At 40.1% G+C, this 16838-nt stretch overlaps 1 protein-coding gene across 6 annotated transcripts in view; it reads right to left on the reverse strand.

Annotated features, from left to right (window-relative positions):
* The window catches only part of PHACTR2 (phosphatase and actin regulator 2), a 294737-nt gene that overhangs the window by 111127 nt on the left and 166772 nt on the right, over nucleotides 1-16838 (reverse strand). For all 6 annotated transcript variants that reach the window (XM_030928874.1, XM_030928875.1, XM_030928872.1 and 3 more), the window contains exon 2: nucleotides 10996-11163. In XM_030928874.1, the coding sequence (XP_030784734.1) occupies nucleotides 10996-11163 (168 nt within the window). The remainder of the gene's footprint in view (nucleotides 1-10995; nucleotides 11164-16838) is intronic.

The following is a 16838-nucleotide window of genomic DNA, read 5'->3' on the forward strand; positions in this document are numbered from 1 at the left end:
CTTCTCTCACTGACCCGCTATTCTCGATCTCCATGTACACTCTGATTTTCCCCCACAACAGCCTTCCCTGGTATTTCTTCCCTGGAATACCAGCTTCATGAGCTTGTTTCTCTAGAACAAAATCTGGGCATAGGGTAGAAGCTCAGTGAATATTTGCTGTATGAATGGATGACAAGGAGGATTCATCAGACCCAGCAGGAAAAGTCAAAAGTGGTCACTGAGGAGCTCTTGATGAGGTGCCAGTGCTAGAGATGAGAGCCTTGCACAGACCTGCCTGGCTAATCAGAAAGAATGCTGCCTTCTTATAGTGTGTTTCTTAGGACATGAAAGAGGGCACATCAAAACTCCTCAAACCCTCCTCTACTGGTTTTTAAAAATAAGAATAATTGTCTTCCTCAGAAGCCATCTGGATGGTCTAGCTGGTCAGAAGTCCTGAGTGGAAAATAGGAAGGCATGGAAGGTGACATGTGGTTCTCTTCTCTTCTGGCTAGAGATCATGGCATATGAAAAGACTGGATAAAGAAATGCGAAAAGCCATTTCAACCGATGGTGTTGAAGACAAGATCTGATTTTCTGGACTGTAACATTCAAACAATAGCCTGACAAGACATGTGGTTCATTACATGAAAATAGGAATGAGATACCAGACTATTCACAATAGCCAAGACATGGAATCAAACTAAGTGTCCATCAACAGATGAATGGGTAAAGAAAATGTAGTACATATACACAACGGAATATTATTCCACCATAATGGAATACTATTCAGCCATAAAAACAATAAAATTCTGTCATTTGTAGCAACATGGATGGAACTGAAGGACATTATGTTAAGTAAAATAAGCCAGGTGCAGAAAGACAAATGTTGGATGTTCTCACTCATATGTGGGAGCTAAAACGAAAAAACTAAACTCATGGTCATAGAGTCGAATGTCAGTTACCAGAAGCTGGGAAGGGTAGTGGGGAGGAAGGAATAAAGAGGGGATGGTTAAGGGGTACAAATGTGCAGTTAGATAGAAAGAATAGATCTAGTGTTCAGCAGCACGATGGGGTGACTAGAGCTAACGATATCGTATATCTCAAAACAACTAAAAGAGTGGAACTGGAATATTTCTAACAAAAAGAAATGATAAATGTTTGAGGTGATGTATATTTCAATTACCTTGTTTTAAACATTATACACTGAATGCTCATATAAAAAATACCACATACGCCCCATAAATATGTACAACAATTATGTATTCATTAAAAATAAAAAATGTAGGAAAAAAATGACATGCCAAGAAGATGCTCACCGAATTGGCCTATTGAAGAGAACCTTAAAGTTGAATTCAAGAGAGAGGAAAACACCCACATAATGGTATAAAACCAGGTATCATGGAGGACAGCAGCCAGAACAGAAAAAGAAAAAAACCAATGCCAGAGACCTCTAGTGCTTTCGGAGAAACTAGCATCCAAGAAATGTGGATATGATGTGTACATATATCCACATGAGGGTACAGGGAAAGAACAGAAAATATATTGCTATAAAAAAGTAAAACAGATCACCCCGTTAGGTGGCTCTGGGTGATATTTTCCACAAAGAGAACATTAAATAAGCAGAAAAGTGATAGTTCTCATGGGAACTTCCAGCTCCCTAGACATTTACAAGATACTTAATTCTTACTGATAAATTCCTCTTTAAATAAGATGAAATTCTATTCTAGACTTAATTCTAAATAGTGAAAATGTGGTTGGTGAAGTAGAAATAGTAAGAATTTTTGGAAAAGTCACCATTTTAGCTTAGGATATAAAAATAGCTAAGAACACGTGAAGTACAACCAGATGCACAGGCACCCTGTGGACTCCATGAGCACAAGGAACTGGTCAGGCTTGTTTATGACCATATCCCTAGTACACACTGCATTGGGCCAGAAACTCCATAAAAACTGAGTTACCTAGACAATCTAGTACGCTTCTATGCTGAGAAACTCTGAAACTGACAACAGATAAAGGGATGAATAAACTTAAAGAAAAGATGGAAAGATGATCATGTAACAATGTGATTAGGAGATACACAAACACACACACACACACACACACACACACACATATCAGAGGCTAACTAGTTAGAAAGACTGGAGATAATTTGTTTCAGGCCAAGACAAAAGGAAACTTCCTCAACAATTAGAGCTGGGAATAAGGAATTCAGGAAGAAGCTCAATGACTGTATGTTATCAGGGCTGCTGGAGACAGGATTGATTCCTGTCCTAGAGACTGAACTAGACGGCTAAGGTCCTTTACAACTCAAAAATTCTTAATTTCAATTGAAAATTATGTAAGTGTTTTACTATAGTAACAATAAATAGTGTTTGGCTGTATTTGAACAAATATTAATAGTCCCAGGCTTCAGACATATTATGGGCTAAACTCAATTTTGTAAATTAGTTTGGGAGCATACCCATAATTCCAAATAATCTAAAAATGCAGTACTGGAGACACCGCTAGTATGTAAGTTAAGGATTGCTTACAGACAGAGGCAATAATGCATTATTATTTCAACTTAGAAAGGCAGTCTCAATAGGACTCGATACTGTATCCACCAGAAAACACTAACATATGGGCTGCCATTCTAAACTGGAACTCCATGAGGCTGGCTTTCTGACTTTTGGTTTGCTGGTGGGTCAGAATCTGCCTTGCAAATGTGAGTTGAAGAAAGAAAGCCATAACAAAAAGTGTATATTATATAGTTAAACCCTGCTTCTCTTCTGGTAGAACTGTACAGAATGAAGTTTCATAATTTGTTAGGAGCCACGGAGCTGGCAGTAGATATCAAGACTGACAACCAAGCCAGGTGCTGCGGCTCACGCCTGTAATCCCAACACTTTGGGAGGCCAGGATGGGAGAATCGCTTGTGACCAGGAGTTTGAGACCAGCTTGGGCAACATAGCGAGATCTCATCTCCACAAATAACACAACAATTAGCCAGGCATGGTGGCCCACGCCTGTGGTCCCAATGACTTAGGGGATTGAGGTGAGAGGATTGCTTGAGCCCAGGTGGTCAAGGCTTCAGTGAGCCGTGATCACTCCACTGCACTCCACTCCAGTTTGGGTGACACAGTGAGATGCTGCCTCAACAACAACAACAAAAAGATTAACAACCAACCATGAATGGGATGCATTTTAATGGTTAAATTATCAGATAAAATTTGTAAAGGCCTAGAATCACAATGTGTCCACACCATTACTGAAAGTGCATGCTATGGCGCACACCTATAATCCCAGGGCTCTGGGAGGCTGAGGTGGGCAAATCACCTGAGGTCAGGAGTTTGAGACCAGCCTGGCCAACATGGTGAAATCCCGTCTCTACTAAAATACAAAAATTACCCAGGTGTGGTGGTGCATGCCTGTAATCCCAGCTACTCGGGAGGCTGAGGCAGGAGAATTGCTTGAACCTGGGAGGTGGAGGTTGCAGTGAGCTGAGATGGCTCTACTGCACTCCAGCCTGGGGACAGAGTGAGACTCCATCTCAAAAAAAAAAAAGAAGTGTCAAACACAAAGCAAGAAGCCCTCTGTGGGTCCAGATGTGCTGTGTGGCCTCTGGCAGGTTACATAACTTCTCCCTGATACAGTAAACTGGGAAAAGGGAAAGATTCCTTCCTTTTCCTCCAATATGACATGAGGATGAATGATAAAGCACTTCCAGGCCGGGCACGGTGGCTCACGCCTGTAATCCCAGGACTTTAGGAGGCCAAGGCAGGTGGATCACCTGAGGTCAGGAGTTCGAGACCAGCCTGACCAACATGGTGAAACCCTATCTCTACTAAAAATACAAAAATCAGCTGGGTGTAATGGCACACGCCTGTAGTCCCAGCTACTCAGGAGGCTGAGGCAGGAGAATCGCTTGAACTCAGGACGCAGAGGTTGCAGTGAGCCGAGATCATATGCATTCCAGCTTGGATGACAGAGCGAGACTCTGTTTCCAAAAAAAAAGCACTTCCAACTTTTTAGTGGAATAAGATAGGTAAAATCAAAATGCTGCCATTTATTAATGCAACCAGAGCAATCCTTAACAAATATCACCTTAAGCAAATCCTTTAACTTTGCCCTACTTTCTAGATGTGGAAAATAATCCCAAATAGCAACATTAGGTCTCTATGGTTACAAGAGAATATTATCCTTTAATAGGACCAAACATAATTTTGATCCTTGCCAACCATTTTTCTACATGTGCACTGTGGAAAGCAGGCCAGTCAAGTAGAAATAAAGTAATTCTTCAGACAAAATCCTTCTTACAGCAAAAACTAGTATGTGAGGCAAAACGATGTATTAGAGCCACCTTTCTATGATCAGTCCTTTCTAATGTGGGTAGGAAGACACCTTTTAGAGATGCAACTAGTGAATGGTCGAAGGTACTGGCTATGAGGCTTCATTGCTTAGGTTCAAATATTGCCTTTGCCTACGGCCAGGTGTGTTTTCTTGGGCAAGCCCCAGTCTCTTCATCAGTAGAACTGGGAAAATAGTAGCCGTCAAAGACTGCAGTTCATAAGGTTGTACTGATGATTCAGTGAGTTAATATGAATCCAGTTATTGGAGCAGAACCTGGTACCTAACAGCATTCAATAAAAATTAGCCATTATTATTATTAGGGAGTACAGAGTACCTTCAGGAAATCAAAGATATTACCAAATGATTCTCTACAACTTAGTCTGATTCCTAGAATGCTAACACTGACAACAATACTACCTAAAAATCTAGACAAGCATTCTTTTTCTATTACTACCAACACAGATAAAAGTCTCCTTTTTATTGAAGATAAATTGTCTTGATTTTCTTTATATAGGAGTATAACTTACTTTTAAATAAGGACAAAAACAGGGAAAATATTTTTTCTAATTTTATTGGCTTCTTAATAGTGGTACATGGCTGTAATTGTGAAGTACATGTTTTGGTTAGTATTTTAATTTGTTATAATTTTTTAAATCTTCAATTTCTTTTATAAAGTCCTAAAGCATAGGCAGGGTGTGATGGTTCATGCCTGTAATCCCAGCACTTTGAGAGGCCAAGGAGGATGAATTGTTTGAGCCCAGGAGTTTGAGAACAGCCTGACAACACAGTGAAACCATGTCTCTACAAAACACACAAAAATTAGCCGAGTGTGGTGCTATGTGCCTGTAGTCTCAGCTATTTGGCAGGCTCAGGTGGGAGGATCATCTGAGCCCAGGGAGGTTGAGGATGCAGTGAGCTGTGATTGTGCCACTACACTCCAGCCTGGGGGACAGAATGAGACTTTCCTGCCAAAAAAAAAAAAAAAAAAAAAAGTCCTACATCACCCAGTACTGCATTTTTGGCTATAGTGGGTATTTAATAAAGAAGCAATTCAAGGCGTATTTTTTTTATTACATCCCATGTATAAGTTATTATATAAAGAACCTATGTGAAGTGCAGCAAAAGTGAGTGTAATAGTCTCTGCCCTTAAATACTTTACATAGTAAATTAGGAGCATAAGACAGACACTTAAACAAGAAAACATGTCCTAAAGGAGTACAGGCAAAGGAGGGGTGGCTACCATCAGCTGGTGGTGAATCAAAGTCAAGAATATCTGCGGGAGGAAGAGACATGTTACTGACCCTTGAATGACTGGTAGCATTTCAATAGGTATAGCTGGAGGAAGGAGGTGCTCAGAGGAACAGGAAAGAGCAAGAAGAAAAGCCAGGGGACCAAGAAGGCTTGGGGCATGCTGAGCCAGTGACCCAGCATGACTGAAGTCCAAGGGCTATGGACAACTTGAAAAGAAAAGGTCAGTTTGGGTTAAACTGAGAAGAGCTGAGGAGCCTGGATTTCACTGAAAAAGCAATGTGGACCCAGTCACACTTTTTGAGCAAGAAGTGACAGGAGCAAAGTCCCATCTGAGGAATGTTTCCTGATGGTGATATCCAAGAGGATCTGGGGGAGTAAGAGGGGAGATGGGTGATCTGCCCACCTATGTCCCCAGATCCACACATGTTGGGCTACTGCTGCTGACCAGAGGGAGCCCTCATCTCCCTGCTCACCCAGCTCTTGGGCTATGTCATTTCCAGCAACAGTAACTCCAGCACCACAGGCTTAGGATCTTAGGGACTCCTCCTCTAAATCCATTCCCTGTGTTCCACTTTATATAGCAAGTTTCTGTCCTGAGTCCTTTGGTAAGTTCCTGTCCTAGTTATCAGCTCTATTTCCTTGTTCTTTAAAAAAAGATTGGGCCGTAGGCTGAGCGTGGTGGCTCATGCCTGCACTCTCAGCACTTTGGGAAGCTGAGGTGGGCAGATTGCTTGAGCCCGGGAGTTTGAGACCAGCCCGGGCAACATGGCGAAACCCCATCTCTATTAAAAGTACAGTACAAAAGTACAAAAATTAGCTGGGCATCGTGGCGTGTGCCTGTGGTCCCAGCTGCTTGGAAGGCTGAGGCGGGAGGATTGCTTGAAGCCGCGAGATTGAGGCTGCAGTGAGCTGTGATAGCACTACTGCATGCCAGCCTGGGTGATTAGGGCCCTGTTCAAGTCTTTCTGATTCCCACATCAGACACCATCTGCCCCACCTAAATACTCCTACCTGAGAAAAGAACACCCTGGTTTATTGAGGCCTGCCTGAATCTTCTAATATCGCTCACCTGGATGCTCTGAGATTTACCCTACCTGTTGGAACCTGTGCCATTTTGTGGTGAAATACTCATCACTCTATTTGCCTGGCTTGATACTTATAAGGTTATTATCTTGATCACTCGGGTTCCTGACAGCCTGTGACATCCCAAACCTCCTCTGTCAGCCTCACCAGCTAGGTCAGGTTCCCCTCGTAGGTAGGCTTGCTGCCAGAACCCTGCCTCTCCCTGTCTTCTCTAGTGGCCTACAGATTTCTATAGCTAGCTGCAAATAAGCATAGCAAAAAGGCTATGTTGCACTAATTGAGACATTAGGTGATAGGACTAGACAACAGGAATTGACAGGATAGGCTGATGTTAAAGGCTTTGCATGAGGAGAAAATAAATCAAACGTTTTAGGAACTGATAGAATGTAGAAGATGGTGAGAGCAGGAAGAGTCAAAGAACTCCATGGTTCAAAGTCTGGATGCCAAAGGAAGCCATGTCTACAGTAATAAGGATTGCTGGGGTTGACAGGGAATCTGTTTTGGTTGGAATGCATTTATACATAGTACTTTTCCACTCCCTCTTCCTTCACTCCCTGTGTCTATCATAGCATTTATTAGTACCTCACCTGTCTAGAATGAAAGCTCCATGAGGGCAGGAACCTCACTTGCTTATTGGCTGCAGAATACCAGGCTTCCAGAACAGTGCCTGGCAACTAGCATGTTTTCCATGGAAATACATATAGACTGTATGAATGGATTCTGAGTTAACATGTTGTTCTCAGGTAGTGCTACCCATCAGATGCTTGGGTAGATGTGCATGGGCATTGGCTGGAGCCTGGGCCAGTTTGAGGGATGTAGGTATGGGAAAGAAGGGCACATTCAAAGCAACAGAAGGGCTAAGGCACATAGCAACCTTCCCTCAGAGGGTTAGGGGAGATGAGAAGATGAAGAGAAAAGGCAAAAGAGAGAAAGAGAAGTGAAAGACAAGCAAGATAATGATAGCTTTTGTAAGTTAAGGAAGAGGTATTTTGGAAATTAAGGCAGGACTGATTATTCAGTGACAGCAAATGTTGTAGAGGTTGAAATGAATGAAAATAAGAGAATGACACTAAATTTAATGGTTAGGAGACTTGGAGTAACCTTGGTGAATACAGAACACAGAGACAGATTGCAGTGGGAAAAGGAATGAGAACGTAGGGAGAAAGTAGAGGCAGCAGAGACAGGTTAGATTTTTAGTAAGTTTGGTCTTGATGGTAATACACTATGAGAAGTTAGAGGAACAACTGTGTTTATTTAGACAGGGCGTTTGTCCTCTTACCTTTGGGGAGATATAAGCATATATAAAAATCCAAAGGAAGGATGTTTATATCCTCACCTCTCACCAAATCAAATAAAATCAAATCAAAATGGGAAAAAATGATTATGTAGGGGGAAAAAAAGGTGTAAGTGCCATTTTGAGTTCTAAATATAGGGAAGGGATAGAAGAACCTAGAGCTTAGCTGGGACCTCTCATGCAGGAGAAGAAAAGCAATGAAGAGGGGTATCTGGGGGAAGTAGATGGAAAAGAGGCCTGTTCTCCTGTCCTAGAATCTAAGAGCCAGACACTGAACAGCCTAAATCAGAGTCGAAGATATTGGAAAATTTCTGCTTTAACACAAGGCTAAAGAACTGGAAGCTGGGGCGTAAGCCCAGCCTGCCTTATAGGGCATGATGTCCTTCGGACATAGAATGAACATTCCAAAATACAACTGACTCAAGGACCACCAAGACAGGCTACGAATGGGACACTTCTTACCTCCAGTCACAACAGTAAACATGTTATTACAATGCATTAATAAATTAGTGTTCCATCCTGTCTACTACCAATTAAGAATTCCTACAACAGAAACCCATTCTAGGAAAAACGGTATTTATCACTGTGCAGCAGAACACAATAAGGTTCATATCCACGTGAATACCAACCCAGGAGTTTAAGAGAAGGACAAACATAGAAGACTTACTTTTCTTGGAAGAAATTAACTTTCTTTTTTACCTCAAGATATGGTGGGTCTTGCCTAAGGTGTACTTCATTGATTATCAGATAGCCAACGGCCCTGATCATATCCAAACAGCTCAATTCCACTGCTTGAGATAATTTTTTAAAGAAGAAAATAACTTTCTCTTGGTTATATCCAAATACTAGTTTTGTGCAGAAGTCATTGCAGTTTTTTGCCACTAAAAGTAATGGCAAAAATCACAATTACTTTTGTACCAACTGAATATATCTGTTTTCCTCTAGATATGACATCTTTCTCCAATGTGAAAAAAAAAAACTAACATATGATACACCGTTTTGTAACTTATGTTCGTTTTCGTACCTTACATCTGGAGCCCTGCTCCCATCTTGGGTAGTCTTGGTAACGTGAAGAGCCAGATTCTCCCAATGCTTAAGCACATGTGGGAGGGAGGCACTTGAAGAAGGCCAGTGAGGTTCCTTCCATGACCAAAAAACAGAGGAGAACAAGATGCCCAGCCAGGGACTGGAAGGAGTCAAAGGTGTAAGTGTCTCTGGGGACCAACAACAGAATCTGGAACTGAAGCACCTCCGAGTTCAGCACATTCAACTTCCTGATTGTGCAGGCGAGAAAACTGAGGCTGATCTCCCCTGTTCAAAGTCGCCCAGCCAGGTGTCCTCACACAGCACAGCACCCTGTCCCTCACCTCTCACCACCTCCTAACCCAGAAAGCCACTTAGGTACTGAAGAGCACCCAATAACCAAACCAGCATTATTTTCCCCTAAGCCAACTTTCTCTTCTTTCTCTATCTTTTTATTACAGAAATTTTCCAATATCTATAAGCAGAGAAATGAGAATAATAACCACCATGGACCCACTGCCCAGCTCAAACAACCCATTGCCAGTCTTCCTTTATCTTAAGCTTACCTACCTCACCCTCCTCCAGGATTATTTTGAAGAAAATTCCAGGTAGCTTATCATTATTTCTTGTTAAATATAAAATGCTCAAACAAACTATATAGCTGCAAATGCATCCAAAACAATTTTCCTTGGGGACCTTTGATGCTCCTATTCCATATCCTTGCATCGTGTGTAGTATTTTTAATTTCATTTCACAGCTCTAGAACAAAACCCTAGGTCTTATCTTAGTACAGACCGATAAGATATGCTCTGTGTCCCTGTACATCCACTAACAATATTAGACTGTGGTACAACGAGGAATTCTGATGAAGGCATTGCCCTGGACAGTAAGCATGGGGAACGTTGAACTTACTAAACACTTTTCTATAACAGACACAGTACACTGACACTGGCACTTGTTTAAACTGGGGTGAATTCTGGCCTGAGATTTAAAGCCAACTTCGTCCACGAGTCGATATGAAAGGCACTAAGCAATGTAACTCCTTAAGGTTTAACAAATCTAGCTGGGCGCGGTGGCTCAAGCCTGTAATCCCAGCACTTTGGGAGGCTGAGACGGGCGGATCACGAGGTCAGGAGATCGAGACCATCCTGGCTAACACGGTGAAACCCCGTCTCTACTAAAAATACAAAAAACTAGCCGGGCGAGGTGGAGGGCGCCTGTAGTCCCAGCTACTCCGGAGGCTGAGGCAGGAGAATGGCGTAAACCCGGGAGGCGGAGCTTGCAGTGAACTGAGATCCAGCCACTGCACTCCAGCCTGGGAGACAGAGCCAGACTCCGTCTCAAAAAAAAAAAAAAAAAAAAAAAAAAAAAACAAATCTACAAACTAAATTAACAACCAAACATTTTCACACCAATAGGGTTATGCCTCTACTCTCTTAAGACAGAGACCATTTATTTGTGCTAAGGATATGATAGAAATCTAAAATCAAATATAACAAAATTTTTCTTTCATATAGCCACTTAAATCTTTCCTAAAGAATAAATACATCAAAAAAGACATTTTTAAAAAAGTTTTCATTAACGAACAAGACTGTACTACTAGTTAAATAATGTTACATGTATAGTAGTATAGTCTACTAGTTAAATATTTATATATTAATATAAATAGTACAGTCTAACTAGTTAAATATATATGTAACATCATGTGTATATAAATGGATACCTGCCATCACAATGTTGATGAATAGCATTTCCACTTATCATTTTCTACTATTTCACTCCCTTGCCTCACCCATCCATTTTTTATATAAATTTACAAATATATATTTTTAAATAAGAATATATTAGAAAGCTAAGGTCAGTACAAAAAGAAGGCAAATCAGAACTCTTAAGTCGTTTCATCCATAAAATAAAGAATTCATTTCAAATATGGATTAAATTTTTTCCGGGAAAAAACACACTGTAATACATAATTTTCTACCTTTTGAAACATTTTACGATTTATCCCATCTTCTAACAAGTTATGATACTCATACCTGCTGAGGTTTCTCTAAATTTGTCGCTGGTCTTCTTTTTCCTCCATTTCCAAGGCTTAAAGATTTTACCAATGGTGGATAGTTTCCCCTTTCTCTTGAAGGGAGGTGTTTGGGAACCTGCTGTGGGGCCATCTGAGTTTGCTACAGAAGCTTTGTCCAGTCCATCAACTGTATAAAGAAAGATATAGACAGAGAAAGGTTGTAAAAAAGGTTGTAATAAAACAACATCATCGATTGGTTCCTGGGCTGTTAACGGTAAGCACATCCACTCTAATTGGAATCTCACATACAGTTTACTTGTCCCATTTCACAGCTGGTAGGACTTCCCTCATATCAATCAGTAAACCAGTCAATCAGAAATTACAGCCAACTTAGAAAATCATTCTGGGGAAACAGACTAGAAACAAGAGACTGACACTATAGATGGGGCCAAATGCGTGTCTGTGCAACACAGCTAAATCCGTCTGCAACAACCCCATCAATATTTTGTACAGGAATAGAGTATTCTAAGTATTTCTGAAATAGGATGTTCCTCCAGAGACTAGTTTGACATGCTCAGTAATGAATATTACAGTTATGGTGTAGTTAAAATCATGGTTTCTCTTTCACAAAATAAAATTTGGTGCCAGGAAGCTAAACTCTATTTTTACAATGCTAAAACTATCTTTTGCTTCTATTACAAAAAAGGTTTTGAGGTTCAAAGAAACTGATAACCACACTAACCACAAGAAATATGTGGAAAATTTGGGTACTGTGTGTGATAAAAACATGTTTTTGTATGTCTTCACTATTTTATTTATCAGAAGAAATGCACAAAATCTTAAGTTGCGTTGCTTGCACTGTGTTCTAGGCTGATGGAAGATAGCAATGACTTATGTTACACCAACTATCAAATTTTAATGGCAAAGAACTGGAAGCAGGCCAGAATGGATGAACTATAATATTATTCTATCAATAAAATAGCACTTGAAATTATGGCCAAAAAAAAAAAAAAAAAAAGGAAAAATCAAAATAGTAGTTTCTTCTTGGAGGCAGAAATTACCTGAGAAGAAACTTGAGGGAACGTATAGGGGTGATGGAAATTATCTCAGCAATGGTTGGATGACCCAAAACTCATTAAATGGAATTTACAATTTCTTGTATATCACTTTATGTAAAATTTACCTTTAAAAAACCATAAACAGACAGTGAAGTCTAATTAATGACATGTATGCTGAAGTGTTTACAGGTGAAATGTACTGATGTCCATCAAAAATAATAAATGGATAGATAGATGGAATAGGCAGATGGATAAAAGTGCAATAAAGTAAAATAGAGCAAAATGTTAAGTGTTGAATCCAGCTGGTAGATATGTATATGGGGCATGATACCAATTCTTTTATCTTCTCTGTATTTTTAAAACTTTCTTAATATAATATTGGCAATAGCAAGGCAAATAAAAACAAAAATTGAACAGCAAGGACTTCTGCTTCCAAGAAGATAAAACAGACTTACTTTTTCTTTTTGAGACAGAGTCTTGCTCTGTTGCCCAAGCTGGAGTGCAGTGGCGCGATCTCAGTTCACTGCAACCACCGCCTCCCGGGTTCAAGCAATTCTCCTGCCTCAGCCTCCCGAGCAGCTGAGACTGACTACAGGTGCATGCCACCATGCCCAGCTAATTTTTGTATTTTTAGTAGAAACGGTGTTTCACCATATTGGTCAGGCTGGTCTCGAACTCCTGACCTCAAGTGATCCACCCATCTCAGCCTCCCAAAGTGCTGGGATTACAGGCGTGAGCCACCACACCCAGCCCAAACTTACTTTTTCTTATTCCTTTAGCTAAATACAACTTTAAAAAAAAAAAAAAAAAAAAAAAAAAAAAACATGGATGTTACATATAAATGTAAGAAAATTCTGTAAGGCCAAGAGAAGGTAGACAAGCTTGGGACCTCAGAACCCAAGAAACAACAAAGTGGTGAGATTCCTGGGTTTTCTTTTTGCCTCAAATATCCCAGACTCGTAGCTGAAGAAGTCAGAAACCTCTAAAGGCCAACAAGCATGGAAGCCAGCAACCCAGAAACACCAATGGGCACAGACCACAAGCATCTTCACTCTCTGGCCACATAACCCGGAAAGGGGCAGAATAGCAAAATAAGAAAACTTTTAGACAATAACTGCTCTACTACAGCCGAGCACCATAGAAGAACCTGTGACCATGCATGCTAGCAAAGGCTGAATGGAGTTACTAGATTTCCACCCTCATGAGGCTCTGAAAAGGAGCCCTAATATCCCCACTAGTGTGGTGTCAGAGAAGACCAAGCAGGAAACTAACACCTTTATGCCTGGCGGCTGATAATGAAGCATCTTCCACAGTGTCAGTGGAGACCATGTAGGAAGCCCTGACATCCATCCCTTCCCAGCAATAACTGGGTATCTCTCCCCTCCTCCAAAACACAGGTGGTCAAATCATTGCACACTGGGAACAAGACCACTCCAACTGTGGTATCAAGGGAGACCACATGGGGATCTGGAAATTCTACCTGTGCCCAACACTAACAAGGACACCCTACACACATACATAATGTGTCAACAGAGGACAAGTGGTGAACTGGGATTTTTACCTCCGGTAGGGGTGACAAGGTGGCACCCACTGCTTCCCCTGCTATAGAGGTGTCAGACAACGCCAATTAAAACAGAAGGTTTCAAACAAGATCTAGAGTCACATAACATAATACAAAAATGTCCTAGTTTCCATCGAAAATCACTTGACACACTAAGAACCAGGAAAATCTCAAACTGAGTGAAAAAAGACAATCAATAGACATCAATTCCTAAATCCTTATGAGTTCTCCTTCGAAACAAATAGGAATAACTCCTATTCCTCCCACTAGTGAAGTCTACTGTAATTTCAGGTACTATCTGGGCAGAGATGGGCAGACACTGTGCATTGCTAGGGAAAATTGGAGATTCAAGTCCTATGCTGACTGATTCTTCTGAAAGTGGTTCCTAACCCTACTTTCAGCCATAGTACAACAGATAGAGATACAGGAGACAGACTAATTTTGAAGCTAATTCAGAGTAAAGGAGCAAAATGTTTATTACTTCAATTCTACTCCTGTCCAACTTCCCTCCTTGAACCAAAGTGCAAACCCAGAGGGGAACTGAGAGTATGGTTTTACTTCTTCATGAAGACTTTCCGCTGAACTCTCATGTAAGGGCTTAACGTTGAACAACTTAAACATTGTAAAATACAAAAGGGCTGATTATTATGAGCATAGAAAACAAAAGTTTCCAAGTCAAATTCATCTCTGTGGTTACATGTCTAGTTTTCATTTTCTTACAATATAGTGGGACCTTTCTCTCCCAACCCACATATCCAGTTCCCTGATGCTCCATAAAAATTCTACTTTCCCTCTGAAGCAATTAAGAACAGCCTATTTTTCCCCTATCATAAACCACACTTGCAATTAGAAACCATATGTTGGCACAGTTGGCCAATGTGCCATTGTACTTCTCTTAAATCATGAATGTGAGGACCACTGTCATCCGCCTTTGAGTAGCAGGGGAAGAATATTAACTCTCTTCTTTAGATACCCAGGACACTGGCATTGCTATTGATATTTCTATAATTTTGCTTGTGGATCAGTTTTCCATTAAAATCTATTTGAAACTTTCCATAAATTCTTTCACAATAAGTCTGGTGAATTTTGCATTTATATGCAGATAAAAACAAATTGCCAGGTAAATCCCAGATGAAAGGTACAATTTCCTGATTGTTTTCATTGTTAATTTTGGTCCACTTTTATGTTACTAAGAGTAACTTGTCATTCATCAGAACTTACCTTTTCACACTTGAGTTCTACATTTTAAAACACAGCATATTTTGAAATACAGTCATTAGCTAATCAAATGTAGACACTTTAAATGACACAGCTCAGTATATCTTCCCACTGAAACAAGCCCACACCTAACAGAATTTCCCTGCACCACCAATTGCTAAGAAATCAGAAAATACATACAGGTTTTATTTTTTATTTAAACAGAAATGTATCAATTAGGCAGTCCCAGCACACATGTGACCATATAAGCCAAAAATAAACGAGGCTAGATAATTACCATATTGATAGGGTTTAGATATGACTCCCCACCCAAATCTCATGTCAAATTGTAATCCTCAGTGTTGGAGGTGGAGCCTGGTGGGAGGTAGGGATCATGGTCATGAATTGTTTAGCACCATCCCCTCTTGATACTGTATAGTGGGTGAGATCACATGAATTCCAGTTGTTTAAAAGTGTGTAGCACCTCTCTCTCTCTTCCTCCTGCTCCAGCCATATAAGACATGCCTGCTTCCCCTTCACTAGGTGCCATGATTGTAAGTTTCCTGAGACTTTTCCAGAAGCTAAGCAGAAGTTAGCCTGCAGAACTATGAGCCAATTAAACCTCTTTTCTACATAAATTACCCAGTCTCTAGTATTTCTTTACAGCAGTGCGAGAACAGACTAATATACATATGAAATAAATTGTAGGTTTGAATAGTCTTCCCTTTGAGATTTGATAAATAAATGATAGGGATTCTTAGAAAAATTGAATCTACTTAATAGAGTTCATTGTATGTTTATACTATTTAATGGTTATGATATTTTTGATATCAATTTTTCCCCACACATAATTATTTCAGGCACTGAGAAACTGAGACAGATGTGGCATAGTATTCTGACTCACAAATGTTGTAGCTGAAAGACCACTTAGAAAAGAATCTCCGTAAAAGAACTCCTGGTACTAATTTTGTACAAACTGACAGCCGCCCTGCAGAAAAAAAGTAGGTGGTAAAAAACATGGTCTCAACTTTTCTCCAAATATCCTTAAATATCTGAAGGTCGATGAGAATGCATTTTTGAAGCCCAATCATAGCAAAAATAACTAGGAGAAATCGTGTGTGGTAAATAATGCTTTGATAACACTCTGCTGTGTATGCGTTAAGAAAGTTAAAAAAAAAAAAAAAACTAAGCATATCAAACTTTATTTACTTAAAATATGGTTTCCAGGCTTTGTTATTTTTTGTGCTTTGTTATGTTTTTACAATATTAAGATTATCTGTGTATATTTTTATTTCTATTACAGTTTTCATATTTCTATTATAATTTTGTCACTTTCCCCTTTAAAAGCCACAGAACATATGGTAAAGAAAAATCAGAAGAGTGCTTAGGGAAGATTTAACTTTATTGCCTACATTTACATGAGGTCTCTTTCTCTCTCTCAAGTCTCAATAACTTAAGATATATTGCTATCATTAAACAAGGGCAAATGTACAACATCTGGGCACAGAAGCAACCCACTGTTGGTTAGGGTGAACTGATGGTATAAGCCATCACAGATGAGCTTGGATCACGGTTTCTAAGGCAGCCAAGTGGCTATCCTTGCCTTCTTTTATCTAAAGGAGTTTCTTACTCTCTTGCTAATCAGAGTTTACAGTGGGTTGGGTCAAATCTCTTCCTTTTAAGGGTAAAATAAATGGCAAGTGGAGAAGAAGAGAAAATGAACAGAAGAATCAAAATGTGTGGCATCACACAGGGTGCAGGTTAAAAATTCTGAAACTGCTGAACATGTATATTGAGATCAAACAAGGAAGTACAAGAATGGCAGATGGTGGAAGCCAGGTTTCTCACTACTGGAGAGAGAGGTTACAGATAAGCGACTGGAGAGGGAGGTTACAGATAAGCGAGAGAGTAAAGCTAGAATGATCCATGCAGCCCTGATTAGAGTTGGAGACATCTGCATGAACCCATGCTTGGCCAGGTAGACAGATAGATAAGTAAATGAATTATAGACATGTATATATGCATGGGTTTACTTACACACATGTA

This window comes from Rhinopithecus roxellana, chromosome 4, assembly GCF_007565055.1.
Source record: "Rhinopithecus roxellana isolate Shanxi Qingling chromosome 4, ASM756505v1, whole genome shotgun sequence".
Taxonomy (NCBI): domain Eukaryota; kingdom Metazoa; phylum Chordata; class Mammalia; order Primates; family Cercopithecidae; genus Rhinopithecus; species Rhinopithecus roxellana.